The 16,345-nt window shown below is 55.1% G+C and overlaps 1 protein-coding gene across 1 annotated transcript; it reads left to right on the top strand.

The window, feature by feature from the left end:
- Positions 1 to 101: 101 nt before the first annotated feature.
- On the top strand, positions 102 to 11,946 carry GDF7 (growth differentiation factor 7). The gene is made up of 2 exons (XM_061154877.1): positions 102 to 486; positions 3,140 to 11,946. Exons 1-2 carry the CDS (start codon positions 102 to 104, stop codon positions 4,096 to 4,098), a joined length of 1,344 nt encoding a protein of 447 aa, XP_061010860.1. The 3' UTR covers positions 4,099 to 11,946.
- The last annotated feature ends 4,399 nt before the right edge of the window (positions 11,947 to 16,345 follow it).

Raw genomic sequence — 16,345 nt, forward strand, 5'->3', positions numbered from 1 at the left:
CGCACACTTCCCCCATTATTAAACATTATGTTCAAAAGGCGCCGGGGGACTTCCCGAAGCCACGGAGCCCGCGCCGCCCGCCCGCCTGGCCCTCGGAGCCCATGGACCTGAGCGCGGCCGCCGCGCTGTGCCTCTGGCTGCTGAGCGCCTGCCGCCCCCGCGACGGGCTAGAAGCGGCCGCCGTGCTGCGGGCGGCGGGGGCAGGGCCGGCCGAGAGTACGGGGGGCGGCGGCGGCGGCGGCGGGACAACCCTCGCCGCGGCTGCGGGCGCCTCCGCTGCCCTGGCCGCCGCGTCTCCCGGGCCCCGCGGTGCGCACCGCGCCACGGGCTCCGGCTTCAGGAACGGCTCGGTGGTGCCGCACCAGTTCATGATGTCGCTTTACAGGACCCTGGCCGGGAGGACTCCGGCGGGGCCAGTCGCCGCCTCCACCTCGGGATCTGGCCGCGCAGACACAGTCACCGGTTTCGCGGACCAGGCGACCGCAGGTACTGTGCCGTCACCGCGCCCGTCCATCCTGTCTTGAGCCCCAGCACCATTCCCCTCGGTGTGTGTGGGGGTGGGGACCTCGGTACCCGCACAGCCCAGGCTCAGGTGTTAGAAAGTTCTCCGAGGCCCACGCACCCGAACTCGCAGCGCCTGGACTCTGGCTAGAGCCGCGGCAGCTGGCGGGGGCCCACGGCCCCCGAAGGCTCAGCCGGTCCTCTGCCCGGGCTGCCCTGGCCCTGCCGGCCCCGCGGGTCCCTTCGAGGAGGCAGGCTGAGTTGGAGATCCGGAGAAGCAAGGAGGGGATTCGGCACAGAGGGAATGAGCAGTTGCTCGGCGTTGGCTGCCTGATTGCTCTGCAGCTCCCAATCTTGCGGGGAGAGCCTTACAAATTGGGGGAAACGGAGGGGAACGCGGGACAGAGCGGGCATCAGACTAAATAAGTACAGGGCTCCGGAGAGGGTGGTGGCATTACCAGGTGCGAGGAGGGCGCTCCTCAGCAGGCTGGTCAGGGTGGAGGCAGGTGCCTGTCTGGTGCTGGGTCCCTGGGGAGGCAGAGGTAGAGAAGAGGAGGTTATGCAGGGAGGAGAGGAGGGCCCGCGAACCTGCAGGAATTCAGGCCTCTCTGGGCCAAGCACCCCACCTTGCTCCACCCTGAGCCCTCAAAGGTAGGACTTGGGTGAGGCAGTGGTGGTTGGGGAGTGTCATCTGGATTTTATTAATCTCTATTGAAGCCATTAGAGCAGACAGATAGGGAAAATTTAACTAATTTCAGGCGGAAATGCAAGTAATTTCGGCCTTAATTCTATCCAGCCAGAGACCCAGCCTGGAAGGCAGGAGGGAAAGAAAGGCAATAGGGCTGGGAAGTAAGTGCTGCTGCCACCCAGGCCCTGCCCGGGAGCCACTGGGGGGTTCTATATGTCCATCGCTAGCCTGGGAAAGCAGGTAGAGGAGGGGCAGTAATCAGGTTTCTCATTCCCTCCAGCATACACACAGGGTCTACACAGGCTGCTTTATTTGGGAATGCAGGGACCGTCTGGGCCCAAATGGCCCTAAAGTCTGGTGGAAAATTTCAAGCATTCTCTGAGAGCCTGGGATGCCCCCTGGATGGGATACTAGGGCACTTGTAGGGAGCCTGAGTCCTGGTGTGCAGACCCTGGGGAGGGGGTCTCCCAGCTGTGGGATAGGTGAGATGTGTATGGCCCTGAGCTTGTAGAGGCACCAGATGCTCTTCCTTAGATCGAGTTAGGCCTGCAGTTGCCTCAGCCTGAGCTAAATCCCAGGAAATTTCGGAGACGATGCAGCGGCAGAATCTCAAACCAGGGAGAGGCTTGCAGGGGAAGCTCAGAGAGAGTGCTGCTGCTCCCAAAGCTCCGGGGAGAAAGCATGGGGAGATGGAAGGAGCACTTTGCCCAATGTCTCTCCTGCTTGCCTTCTGCCCTGAGCCTCCACTCACAGCAGGGCTGCCTGAGGTCTCCAGAGGCCCCAGCAGCACCCACACTTCAGCCCCCAGGAGTGGAAGGCTTGGCGTCCAGTGGTTGGTGAGCAACACTCCAACAGTGGGGGGAAGTCTGCACAGTCTCTTCGCGTTTGGGGCAAAACGAAACCATATGACCTTCTTCAAAGGGAGCTCCTTATCTGCTGCTTGGTGGAATTTCAACTCTTTTCTTCCTTTCTGAGCCCCCAAAGAAAAAAGTGTCTACGACCAGAAGTAAAATCCCAGAGGCCGAGTTGAGTCGTAAGGGAGGGAAAGACTAGGTCCCCCCGCGAGGGGACCAGCGGGCCCTGGCGGGGAGACCAGTCGGTTCTCTGCCTTTCCTGCAGCAGGGCGTCCCGGCCGCTTCAAGCCCTTCCCAGAAAGTGACTTGCGCTCCTTTGCCGCCTTTCCCCTTCGTCGGAGGTGGCGGACACACTAGGAGAAGCTTGAGCCTGGAGTTCCCCATGGCGACCAGGGGCTGAGCAGGGCCCCTATTTGGGCCTCAGTTCCCCTCCGGCAGAGCGAGGAGGCTGGATGCGGGAAAGGGTGTCTGCAGCCCTGGGGACGCGTGCCCCTTCGGGACGAATCTCGGAGGCCTAGCCTGCACGGGAGATCGTGTCTGGCTGGAATGTCCAGGCAGGGCTAGGGAAGAGAAGCCGCAGAAGCAGTTTTCAGGGGACAAGAACTTTCGGTTTTCGCCCAACCGAGACTCTGAGACTCTCCTGGCGGATAAGGAGGGCCATAACGAGCAGTCCCCGGACCGTGTCTGGCCTGGCCTCCACGTCTTGAAGAGGTGCACGACTTCTGATGCGCCCACCAGGCCTCTTTTTCTGCCACCGGCCGAAACTCTGGTCTCCGCCCTAGTCTTCGAAAACCCATGGCTCTGGGGCAGGCAGCCGAACTGTAGTCTCGGGTGCCGACGAGGTGGGCTAAGTTGGTTGGGTTGTCGGACATCATTTGGCTCGAATCAAAGCTCACATCCCGATAACCTGAGCGACGGCTCGCTCTCTTTTGGGCCAGGCTGACGGCTTTTCGGACTGGAGTCGAGACGTCCGAGTGGGCGCCGGCCCTAGCGAGCCTTGCTCCCACATCCAGGACAGTTGGGACTGTTTGCAGTTAGGGGGTGCATGCTTCGCTCTCACTCCCATTCTTTCTCTGTCTCTGCCCGTCCCCTGCAGACGAATCGGCAGCCGAGACGGGCCTGAACTTCCTGTTCGACGTGTCCAGCCTTCCCGACGCAGACGAGGTGTTGGGCGCGGAGCTGCGCGTACTTCGCCGCGAATCCGAGGCGCGGGGCCCCGGCAGCGCGAGTCCCCCGTTGCTGCTGCTGTCCACGTGCCCCAGCGCCGCGCGCGCCCCGCGCCTGCTGCACTCCCGGGCCGCCGAGTCCCTAGACGCCGCGCGCTGGGAGGTGTTCGACGTGGCAGACGCTTTACGGCGCCACCGCCGGGAACCGCGCCCCAGCCGCGCGTTCTGCCTCTCGCTGCGCGGAGTGGTGGGCTCAGCGCGGGTCCCGCTGGCACTGCGGCTGCTGGGCTTCGGTTCGCGGGGCGGCGGCGGCGCGTTGGCGGAGGAGCGCGCGCTGCTGGTGGTCTCCTCCCGCACGCAGAGGAAGGAGAGCCTGTTCCGAGAGATCCGCTCCCAGGCGCGCGCGCTCGGGGCCGCGCTGGCCGCGGAGCCGCCGCCAGATCCGGGACCCGGCGTGGGCTCGCCGACCGCGGTCATCGGCGGCCGCAGACGGCGGCGGACGGCGTTGGCCGCGGCGCGGGCCGCTCAGGGCAGCGGCGGGGGCGCGGTCCGGGGCCATGGTCGCAGGGGCCGGAGCCGCTGTAGCCGCAAGCCCTTGCACGTGGACTTCAAGGAGCTGGGCTGGGACGACTGGATCATCGCGCCCCTGGACTACGAGGCATACCACTGCGAGGGCGTGTGCGACTTCCCGCTGCGCTCGCACCTTGAGCCCACCAACCACGCCATCATTCAGACGCTGCTGAACTCCATGGCCCCGGATGCGGCGCCAGCCTCCTGCTGCGTGCCCGCGCGCCTCAGCCCGATCAGCATCCTCTACATCGACGCCGCCAACAACGTGGTCTACAAGCAATACGAGGACATGGTGGTGGAGGCGTGCGGCTGCAGGTAGCATGCGGGCCGGCTGGGCCAGGGCGGGGGCAGCCGCGCCACCCAGGGACTCCCCGCTGAAAAGCAGCTTGGGGCCGAGCCTGTCGCCTAGCGGGGGTGCGCGTCCGAGTCTGACCCGGCGCCCTTGCGGAGGAGGGAGCGCGCACGTTCACATACAGCACGCACAGCCGCACACTCCTCACTTGTGCACACGTGCACGGTGGACGTATCGGAAGGCCTTGGGAAGAAAGGATCTGACGCTACCGAATGTCACAGGTCATGTGTATTTTGCAAGCAGATAACTATTTTTGCGCCCACTGCCCCCTTTTGGGGAGAGGAGGGGTTTGCGTTGCCGTGACAGTAACTGGCACTAAATCCAGTAGAACTGGGTTAGGGAATTGGGGGCTTCAGAATGGGGGAACTAACGGGATAGTCGAGTAAGTCTCATTTCACCCCCTTTTTGTTTCTGGCCAAGTGTGGGGCACAGCCGGCTGGGAGGGAGGAGGCAGAGTTCCTGGTGTTGCTCCTGGGGCAGACAGCAATGCCCTTTTTGAAAGTTTGCGTTGCATCCGCATCCGCGTCATTAACTCTGGAGAGGAACCGCTGCAAAAGGCCTCATGTTTTCCCCTTAACTTCCGAAAGTCTAACATTTACCAGTTTTGAAAGGGGAGTTTGTTGGAAAGACTGCATTGTGGAGCTTCCCAGATCTCTGCAAAGGTCAGCACCACTTGTTTTAATTTTTTTAAGAAATCAATTCCAATTGGGAATGATCTAGAAAGTGGAAAAAACAATTTAGGAGGGGATAGGTGAGATGGGGGATCGGCTTTTAACTGCGGGTCTGATCTGACTTGTCATCGGGGTAAGGTGGTGTCTTCCAGGTCCTGCAGCTTCTAAGCTGGGTAGACCAGGTGATCCTAGGGCCTTGGGGGGGACACAGGAGGAAGCTGGTGCAATGTCTGGGGATTGGGAAAGGGGGTTGCTATGACTTTCCCTAAAGACCTGCCAGGAGGTTTTTCTAAGGAGCTGGGAGGAGGCTTCTAGGGTTGGAAAGAGGCACAGAGGTGGGTGGGGTGGGCAGGCTCCTGCCAAGGACGGAGGACTGGGGCTTGTCTGCCAGGTAAGCACAGCCCCCTCCAGATGGCACCCTCGGAGTGGCCCACATGTGCTTGTGCTTAGCTATCAAGTCTGTGTCGGCTTTTGCACGCTTTCACTGTGTTGTTGCTGTAGCTTTTGGCAGTGTGATAGTAACGGGAAGTGAAGCCGCACAAAAGTGCTTTTGTGAGATTTCAGCTCCCCACAGCCCAGTGGTTCGGAGCAGGAGGAAGGTCAGTCCCTCCCCTCCTTGCTCCGTGGAGGGGCATCTGCAGTTTCGCTGCTGTGGTCCCTTCAGAAGGACCATGGTGTGGGGGCCAGAGGTGGAAGACTATCCCTGGTCTCTCTGTTTTGCCCCAAGAAGTCTTGCTGAGGGTAGGATTGTCTGTCTCTGTAAAAGGGAGGCAGAACACGCCAGCCTCATTGTTTTATTTGGTGCATTTCTGCCTGGGGGCCCTCTGTGGCCTGTGTAAATGATTGGGAGAAGGAAGAGAAACAGGTTGGATTTCACCTGCCTGGGGCTCCGAGGGCTTTCTTGAGAAACCCTGCAGCGCTCCTGGTCCTCCTGCTTAGGGCTGTGCTGGGCTTTCTCCTTTAGAGGCCTTCTTCGCTACTTTTCTTGTCTTGGATGCTAAGATCCAGGGCGATTTATACAAATCTTCATTCTCAGAGATTACACTCTTAAAGAGATATTTGAAAGATTTAGATACAACTCATTTATTTAAGGGTCCCCACCTGAGTCCTTTTTAATCTTTTAAAGTGCCCCCAAAGGAGGAGGAAGCACATTTATAATGTGAATTTATATGCTGTGGCTATGTAAGTAGCTATCCATAACCAGAAAATGCAAGTCTCTTCACATTAAAACAAAAATCCCAAAGCGGCTGCTGCAGTACACTTCCAGTCAATTTCAGTGACAGGGCAAACATCTATGAATTTAGCCAGAGAAGTGACACTCTCATTTTATAAACTGTGATTTGAATAGTATTTGCATAGTGATTACTCTGAGACCCATCACAATGAAGAATTTTTTTTTAAAGGGCACTAAAGTATTAAAAGTCGTACTATTAGAAGTTTTAGAAAGGGAGCTGAAAAACTATACCTAAATATTATTTTGAAGAAATTCTAGGATATTTAATCTCTTTGGACAAAAGCAAACATTTGATACTTTGTTAATGACTAGGAGAAACAAGTGGAGGGGAAGAAATGTCTTGATTTAGTCTGAGCTTTCTGTAACAGGAAAAATAAAAGTCCATTTTCTGTTTCCTCCTGTTGACCTGCTTCCACCAAGATGTATGTGATGGAGGAAGTGGGTGTCTCCCTCATCTTGAGTCCAAGCTGCACCCCATGGTGGGGGGCATTGTCTTTAGTCAGTGACAGTTCCTTTGATGACCCCTGATGCCCTCAGTGTGGTGTTTATCAGACAAAAGGAATGCCACCTAGATTTCATCTGGAGCTGTAGAAACCCACCAGGGACCACCAGGTCCCGTCTCGGGCCTCTGTATGTCAGAGTTATAAGGTGAACAGAGAGGGTGATGTGTTTTGCTTTGTAAAAAAGACAGCAAACGGGCCATCACACGTGGAGACAGACAGGTTTTTGCTGTGGAGATGTGGTTAAAATAGCTTTGTCAAGACGTGGACATGAGTGTTTTGCCTGCACGGTCAGCAGTGCCTTGTGCTGTCGTCTGCCCTCCAGGCAGTGGGGAGGGGGCCCGAATCAGCCAGCCGGGATCTCTGGTCCCCACGGAAGGGAGAATGGCCTGTTGACAGTCATGGACAGAGTGTCAGGACTGTGAATGAAGGTGGCCCTCCTTTAGCCTGGGGTCCCCAAACTCTTCCTCTCAAAGGAGATCCAACTTTCTATATTGCTGGGGGAGAATTGAGATCCTTCAAACCATTCTTCCTGCTAGAGAGGAGGGTTTGGCATCACTGCCTGGGGCGCCCAGGGGTGGTGCCAGGTCTGCCGGACACCCAGGCAGCCTGGTCACTGCCTCTTGAAGCCAGACTTCCATATTAAGGGTGACCCCAGCGCTGGCAAGCGGCTGTGCCCACCAATGCTGCGTGCTTGTCTGGTTGAATTCTGGGTTTCCAGGCAGCAGGACTGGGTCCTCTGGAGAGGGTGGCAGGCCTTGTCAGCTTAGCTTGGGGAAGCAGGCTTGAGCTGCACCATTCATTCTGTATATGCTCCCGTTCGCCCTCCTGTCCTGGCCATTTTTGTTGCTGCCATGGCAGGGGAGGGAGAAGACAGGTGTAACTGTGATCAACGAGTCACCCCATCAAACCTTCTACGGGAACTTCTCCCTTGATGGCTCTCGGAGGAGGTGTCAGGAGGAGCAGAAACCTCGCTCCTATTTGTGCTCGAGAGAGACTGACTACCTTGTGGATGTCATCACACTGTAACTCAAATCCAACAAGTCAATTATCCTGTTTGCAGTCTCATTCAAACTCAAAGCAGAAAATAACTAGGGACTGTAGACTGATCTTTTCCTTAAAGCAGAGACAAAAACTGAGTTCTTTCCAAGAGCAGCTCGTGCAAAGTCCAACTGTCCCCTTGCTTGAACGTGGGCTCTAGAGAATCCAATGAGAGGATGAGAAAGCACTATAGCCTCCTCTGGACCACACCTGCTATCAGGGGCCTTAGGGATTCTCGGGACACAGTGCTTCCTGCAGGTCCAGAAAGCAGGGCCAGCTCAGTGGGCCTTGGGCAGAGGACTTCTGGTGGATGCCAGGTGGGCTGGGCTGGGAGGTGCTGGAAAGCAGGGTCCGAGAGGGCCTAGGTCGGATTGTGCTTTCAGAGAGGGACTGGACTGGGGAGCAAAGAGTCATGGCTGAGTGACCGCAGGAGCTAGAGGGCAGTGAGGCGGGAAGTAGCTGGACCACTCCACGGGGCTGTGGGCGGTGCTGGAGGCCGGGCCCACCGTGGAAGTGCCCGCAGGAAGGCCACTCCACTGGGCGTCTCTGGAGAAGTCTGGCAAGTCATGGGTGGTCACCTCCCTGCTCAGAGGGTCAGTAAAATGAGAAGCGCTTGGGTCCCGTGGTTTAGAATTGTCCTTCATCCCCAGAGCCCATTCACGTCATTCAAAGGCAGAGCAGACGTGACTTCCTAGAGAAGGTTCCCTCCGATCCAGCCCCAGAGCCACTGTCACAGGTGCTGTAGCATTTTCCTCTGTGTGTGTGTGTGTGTGTGTGTGTGTGTGGGAGTGTGTCTGTTTATTACACTCTTAGCCTCCATTGGTGCTTCTTGGATGTTGCTGTGGTATCCTCCCGGGGCAAGGAAGGCCAAGAGTCCTGGGGGTCGGGCTCAGCTCACTAGAGCCATGACTCTTCTCCCCTCATGTCCCAGCTGAGGGGCGCTATCGGCCCCGCTGGAATTCTGCCTGTGCTCCAGGGTGGGTAGAGCCACACTTGGCTGAGATTTTTCTGTGACCACGTCTTGGGCGGGGGCTCCCACGCTGCGGGTACGCCTCTGGGAGAAGAGGACAGAAAAGATGGTGCCTTGCTGCAGCCCAGACAGGGGCCTGGGCTGTCGCGGAGTCCCTGGACGAGGTGGGCAAGCCCACCTGAGGGTGAACTGCTCCGCCAGGGCCCCACCTGGCCCTCAGCCACTTCGTTGCCGGGCCGGCGTGTGGCCCAGCTGCTGGGGGTGTGACCCAGGGGCAGACGCCAGAAAAGCTATGCTTCCTCTTCGTTTTGAAGCCTTGGACACCAGTGGCAGAGCTGAACACTAAGGAACACGAGAAGGGAGGAGAAGAGAAAAAGATGTTATTTCTAACTTTTCAGACAGCTCCGCCTTTGGCTTCTGGAGCCTTCAGCCCTTTATTGGAGCAGGCTTCTTCCTCCTCTTGTGCTGTCCTGGACTTTAATCTGCACCCAGAGCTTAAAACTGCACAAACAGTTAACTCCCACTGAGGCTCTAGGTAAGAGAAGGCTGTTCCGTCTGGGAAGGCCACACTCCCAGTCTACAGCCAGCTGCGTGGATGTGGAGAAGGTTGGAAGTCGGCCTGGTCCATCAGTGGGGGTGATTTTGGCCTCATGGGCTCTGGTCCCTCATTCAGGGCTGCTCTCTGCTTGTTCCATTTGTGCTTCCAGAGCTCAGCTTCTTCCCCCCCCGCCCTGCAATTGCTTGCACCTTGTCGGCTGTGTGTGCAGTGGGCCTGGGGCTTGGTGGTGGGCAGCGTTGGGAGGTTGGGGCTTCGTGGCTGCAGCAGCGGTTGTAGCAGAGCCACCCGGGCCTCCCAGGGTAAAATCAAAGCGTGTGAGGTCATTGCAAAATCAGTTTGCATTTCAAGTCATGCTTGTAGTTGTTGAAAAGTACAAACACGCCCCCAGAGAATCACAGGCAGTGGGCGGTGGTAGGCTTTCTCTGCCTTGGCAGACCTTCCAGGGGCAGTCTGTAGGTCCCTGCTAGTACCCTTTAGTATCTAGTGTGTGTGCTGTGTTGGCAGAAGAAAGGACTAGCTTCCCTCTCTCACACACCCCTATGGAGTAAGAGGGCTGGAGTGTTCACAGACCCTTCCCAAGAAGGTGTTTCTGCAGGCAGGTGAGTCTGTGGGCAGGACAGCTTGGCGTGCTACTTACTGTATGAAGCACACTTTTCACTCTTTTTTTTGGCCTGGTGAACTTCCCTCTGTTTAGGGCAGCGCAGAAGCTTTTAATCTTCCAAGTCAGTAATGGGATGTGAAATAAATTGTCTAGAAGAACAAAAGAAGCTTTGCACAGCAAGTTCCAGGTGCCTTTAGGCCTGGAGGTTCAAGACCTTCCAGACGCAGTGAGGTGTTTTTGCTTTTCCATTTCTTTTTCACTGGCTTTTAAGATGTAGGCCAACAGGAGTGTGGTGGTGTGGAGATCTGGCCAGGTGGGTGTGGGCCAGTGGAGGTCTTCTTTGCAACCCGTTCTTTTCTTCTCTGTGCTTTTCCACCTGACCAGCAGTCACTGCATCCAAAGGTGCGGGCAAAGTATCTCTCTGTTCCCAGCCTCGACTCCGCTCAGACACTTGGCTGCCAGAATCTAGAACCTCAGCCGGGCCTTCCTGGGCTGAGGTGTGCTTGTGGCGGACAGTGACAAGACTCTCACCCTATGGGGTTTATTCATGGGAGTCCTGCTGAGTTAGAGGTCAATACAAACCCATCTCTGCCCTGGACGCACGCCCTTCCCTTGAGGCCGCTCCCTGGGCTGCAGGATGGGGAAGAGCGATCTCTGGCTGGAGGTTTGCTACAGCCACACACAACCATGCCTGTTGTACGTTCTTTGTGATGAGCCTGTTTTCTCTCACGCCTCTCAACCTGAAGTGGCCCTCACCTAGATTTTTCCAGGGGTGAGTGAGCCTGAAAAGCAGCGACAAGGTGTGTCAGAGGCTCTTCCTTGTCTGCATGTTTAACTCTGAGTGCCTGAAGGCTTCCAAGGGCAGAAAAAGGTGCATGTGTCCCCATGGTTCAGGGCAGCAGGAACTTGGCTTGAGGGGAGCAGGCTGGCTTCAGGAAGGCTGCACCCATTAGCAGGGTTTATTTTCTTTGCAACTTATATTTCCGGGTCAGGACCTGTGAGAGTCAGAGCGAAGTCAGCCATGCAGCACTCTTGTTTCGAAAGTGATGATACAGTTCAGGGAGAAAGCATGCTCGTGATAAAATGTGTTTTCTGGCTGGGAAGTACTCAAGTTCCAAGCCAGGAACGGAGGCTCTGGAAAGGGGGAACGTCTCTGTCTTTCTCCACCTGGATAGCATCTTTAGAGTAATGGTTTCATTTTGTTTTTTGGCATTTCACTTTATGCTGTAGCGCGAAGAACTTTTATGTTTTTTATGAGGAAGAATCATCTTCGAGTCAGTTTAGGTCTTTTAGCTGCAAGTATTTCACCCCACATGGAAAGTTAATTTCTTTTAACAAGATTTCTGTAATGATTTTTTTACTTGCCTTCAATAGATGACAATAGGAGATTCTGAAAAGTTTGGAAAGCATTTTCTTTCTTCTTCTTTTTTTTAATATATAAAGAAGCAGCTCTTCTCACTGTGAAGGCTTCTGCAGAAGTCCGGCACCAGCTTCCCTGCGGTGCGTCTGTACAGGCGCTGGGCGGGCAGCGGCGTCTGATGTGATGGGCACCCTGCCCTTTGCCAAACATGCCCTCCAGTGCCAATATGGTGATTTTAAAGGAAATGAGCAAAACTCGAAATGACGGCGATGCCATCATAGCTGAATGACATGCTGTTCCATCAGCAGCTAAAGACACAGTTAACGATTTGGGGGGATGGACGCCCCTTTTGTTTTGCAATGACACTGTTTCTCAGCTAGGCTTGGGAGTGAGATGGCGGAGCCAGGGGAGGTTTTCAGACTCATTTAACACAAGCTGAAATTTCCTTTGTCACCTGTCTTCTAGCTCTGGTTCGGCCTGAGGCTTGGGGGCTGGAACTTGGGCCATTCATCTCCCTGCTGCCCGGCTTGGCCATTTGGGAGGCACGAGCTGACGTTGTGAATGCCACCGCTGTGCCCAGGCTGGCTAGCAGGGAACTCTTCAAGGGCAGGTACAAACCCACTGTGTATATGTATTCTCAAATTTAAATAGACTGTACATATTGGAATGTAAATGAACTGTAAAACAGCAATCTCTATTTTTCTGGACAGTTATATAGCAGTATATATTTGTTAAACGTGCTTGTGTACTCTTCATTAACCGTCTTAATATTTTGTACAGATAAGTTGATTAAATATTTTATTGTTAAAACTGCTCCTGGCTGGTCTTTAGAGAACCACTTTTTTGACTTGTTACCGTGTTTTCCCGTGTTGAGAAGAGCAGTCAACCTCTGAGAGTTTAGGAGCAGATGCATTGGAACCGGAGGTTCTGGGCCAGTGTGTCTTTAAGCTGACTGACTGCTCCCCCTTGAAACACCTCAGGCTGTGAGTCCAGGCAGGTGGGGGCTCGAGCCTTGGGACTGCTGCTCCCTGGGTCTTTGTGACTGGTATGACACTGCAGAGGACACTGCAGCCACACATGGTATGAAACCGCTGCAGGGGAAGGGAGAAGAATCAGGCTTGGGTTCAGGGGAGAAAGGACCAAAACACAGAGGAAAACACCTTCTCTCTGGAAAACGAGCGCTGGCGTTGGTAATTGATGATTGTCATTCCAAGCACAGAGTGAGTGGACAGATTCTCTGTTTACAGATGTATTGGGCTGCTGCTGGATCTAGAAACCCAGGCACTCCCACCCTGGAGGCTGCAGAGTTGTGAATCCTAGCAGCAGAAGCCCAACTGCTGCAGCTTCCTCTGCAAGGCCAGTTAACATGCGTCAGGAAAATCAGAAAGTCCTGCAGCGAGTTTGATGGGACGCTGCTTCTCGGTACTCTTCTGGACAAGTACAGAGATCTGTGCTTGGTGATGTTGTCTCGGCTGCTTCAGCAGCTCTCCTAGACTGGGCAGGAGAGGATGGACCACACGGCCTTCCTCTCCCAGCTGTTTCCTATAGTTGAATGAAAAAGCTGTTGATTTCATCCGTTCCTAAGTATTTCTGGGGAGTTAGTGATGGAGCAGCGGTTGTGGGATGAGGACTTGGCCTTGTGACCAGGATCACCTTCTCTGGGATATGGATTGGGCCAGTGTGACTCACCTTTTTGCAGTGATGGAGCACACGTCCACTGTAATCCAGTGTTCTCGTGGGATTTTAATGCCTGTCTCCATGTCATGTGTCTTTCTCTGGTGAAAGGTAAATTGAGAAAGCTCCCTTTTTGTTTCTTACTTTCATGACTACCAAATAAAGGGGCCTCTAAGTTAAAAAAATTAAAAAAAAAAACAAAAAACATTTTGACCACACTGCAGGGCGTGTGGGATCTTATTAATAGTTCCCCAAACAGGGATCGAACCTGTGCCCCCTGCATTGGAAGCACAGGGTTTTAATTGGACCACCAGGTAAGTTCCAAGGAGTTTCTTTGGCAGAAAAAATGTCCACCTTGTAACGAACTCATTTGGCAGGTTGTTGTAAACGCATAGGCTTCATGACTCTGCCATTGAAAAAGGTAAAGTCTTACATTAGTTCGATGATAACAACCCTCAATCAGTTCTTCCTTTTCGTATTTTTCACTCTCCGCTTAACCTATCCTGGAATTCTGTGGTTAGAGGAGTACATTTTCAGTTGAGAAGGGCTAGTTACAGGGAGAAGGGAAAGTCAGGAGCCACATTTAAAATTTTATCCTATTTCCCAAACACTGATGAGAGATGGTCTAAAGGCCCTGCAACGACCGCTGCTAAAAGGAGGCGAAGATGGACTTCTCCGCTCCCCCAGGCCCCCGGCCCTGGTGTGCCCACAGCCTGCTCATCTCAAGGCAGGCCAAGGCCAAGATGCCACCACCTGCTGCCTCCCTCAGAGCGGAGGATGCCTTATGCTCCTGTACCCCAGGGAGGCTCTCTTCTGCTCAGAAGGAACAGTGATCAGGGGAGAAGCTCGTCCGTTGTGACGTGCCACCGGAGTGCAGCCACTCCGGTGGGGGTGAGGCTGGGGGTGTCTGCCGAGCCCTAATCACATGCAGGTGCTTGGCCCTGCAGCGGCGGCCAGCGGGAGGAAGCCCAGCTGTGGTGCGAAGCCCGCGCGGCGTGGATTTGCAGAGGCGGGAGGGGTCCCCCTGTGGGTGCGGGGGGAGGCCCTGCAGGTGCACCCGCACGCCTGGCTGTCCTTGCCGCCCAGTCACAGGGTCACATTCCCATCCCGGGAAGAGGAATTTTCCCATAGACTCACCCAGCAAGGGAGTCTGTCGCAGTGTGGGGAGGTCAGCACAGCCCCCCTGCCAGAACGTCTGAGGAATGTGATGCAAAATGAAAATGCTCTGCTGTCCCGGAGCCGGGGCGCGTATATTGTTGCTTGTAATTCCCACTTGGGGTGCTGCACGGGGTTAGCTCGCAACAAATAATAACCACATATTTGGTCGTTGCTAATACCCAAAGTCCAGAGGTTTTCTAATCACAGAAGAATGGAAATAACAGTTGCAGCCGGACGGCCGAAGAATGGGCCACGGCATGCAGTGGCCTTGCTGAGAGTGGCCAGCCTGTGTCCTGGAATCTGACTCAGCGGTGCACAGTGAGGCTGGGGAAGTGCTTAAGGGATAAACAAGTCCTTGTCACAATTCCATTTACACACTCAGTTCTGAGGGACAAGGAGTCCCAGCGACGTGATCCTCTGACAAGTCCGACTGACTGAGGGAACTATTATTTCTTGAGAGCTTGCATATTAAGTATGGCAACAACTTTTTATTAATTTAGAAAACAAGTTATTGACTCGTCTGTGTGACAGGCCTTACTCTATAAGCCCTGAGCATAGAGAGTGACTAGATACAAGGCCCATCTCCTAGGACTCTCCTTTCAGGGGCAGGAAGGAGTGTTAATAGTGGGGCAGGGAGGATAAAAATTCAGTTCCTGCAATAACAGCAAGTGCTTCACTAGGGATGGGGCCAGGGGGGCCAAGAGGGCTCTGATGGAAGGAGAGAGGGAGAGAGGGCTCTGGGAGGCAGAAGCAGCTGGTGTTTTGGGTCAAGCCTCCAGGGGGTGGGGTCGAGGCCTGGGCACTCTCAAAGCTGGAGCAGTGGATCCCAGAGGTTCAGGGCACAGGGCACTTCTGAGGAGCAGATAGAAGGGAGCATCTCTGGAGCACTGGGTGGCCCTGGGCCAAGCTGCAGAGACCGGAACGTGGAACTGAGCCTCAGCTCTGACCCCCTGCACCCCCCTACTGCCTGGTGCCTCAGACATCCCACCCCAAACCCCTCCCTGTCTCATCCTCCAAACTTTTAACGCTACTCAGTCATTACCAACCATTTACTCTTCACTTCCACTGACAACCTGGCCCTCGAATGCCCTCCCGGGACTCCCTTTCCCAACCCTCCACTCTTGCCAGGCTGCCTGCCTGCTCTTTTCCTCCAGGAGGCAGCAGGATGCTTTGGGGAGGAAGGGGTGAGGCTGTGGCCCTGGGGCACAGGCCGAGGGTCACTCAGCAGCTCTGAGGTCTTGACCGAGTCCCCTACTTAGCACCTGCATGGGCACATGTGGTCATGAGGCCTGAGTGAGATGCTCTAAGTGCAGGGCGAGGAGCATGTTCCAAACCCACCTAAGTTCCACCTTTCCACCTGTCCCTCTGGCACCAGGAACAGCACCCACCGTCCCCACAGGATGTTTCTCTTTACAGAGTTGGGGCAGCCTGGAGCCCTCTGTGGCCCCACCCGTGAGAGGCCTGCGGTCTGCTGCAAGGGGACAGGCCCAGGTCCCACAGCGGCGGCTCCCCACCTAGGCCAGTGTGATGGCTCAGCAGCGTCTCCAGCAGGCAGACAGAAACCTCAGCCCTTGGAAAGGGAAGTCTTTTCTGTCCTCGGCACTCCTGCAGGAGGGGCTCCAGCCTCAAGGCCTCAGAGATGTGTTTGTTCACAGAGCGCGCGTGGTCCCAGGCACTGCCCGCTCCCCGAGCTCAACCCCGCCAAGGGAGGGAAGAGCCCAGGGGATGTCTCCTCTTTCCAGCAGGAGGAGGCCAGGAACAAAATGATGTCTCTTGTCATTTAAGAAACACTTTGTCATACAGAGTGAAGTAAGTCAATGAGAGAAAAATAAATGTCATATTAAAGCATACATATGGAATCTAGAAAAACGGTCCAGATGAACCTATTTGCAGGGCAGGAATAGAGATGCAGACGGAGAGAACAGACATGTAGATGTTGTGGGGGGGATGAATTGGGATTTACATATATATACATTACTGCATGTAAGATAGCTAGCTAGGGGGAAGCGCTGTGTGGCACAGGGAGCTGGGCTCTGTGCTCTGTGATGACCTGGGGAGGGGGATGAGGGGTGGGGTGAGCCAAGAGGGAGGGGAGATACAGCTGATTCACTTCCTTGTATAGCAGAAACACAGCATTGTAAAGTAACTATACCCCAGACAATTAAAAAAACAAAAACATTTTGCCTCTTACATCTTTTCTAAAGGACTGTAAGTTGCTCGAGGGGATGTTTGGGTGCTTGGGGCTGTGTGTGGGAGGCCTGTATGGCCTGGGGTCAGAAAGCGGTGTCAGGTGGGGGAGTGGCCCCCTCCTTGATCAATATGAATCAGAAACGCTGAGACAGTTAGAAGGTCTCAGGCTGGGTGAAACGACGCAGAAATGGGGAATTGCAGAGTCCTGCACAGAACCACAGGGAAGAGAGCGCAAGACAAACAAGTGTGCAGTCGT

Source organism: Dama dama, chromosome 11 (assembly GCF_033118175.1).
Source record: "Dama dama isolate Ldn47 chromosome 11, ASM3311817v1, whole genome shotgun sequence".
Classification (NCBI taxonomy): Eukaryota; Metazoa; Chordata; class Mammalia; order Artiodactyla; family Cervidae; genus Dama; species Dama dama.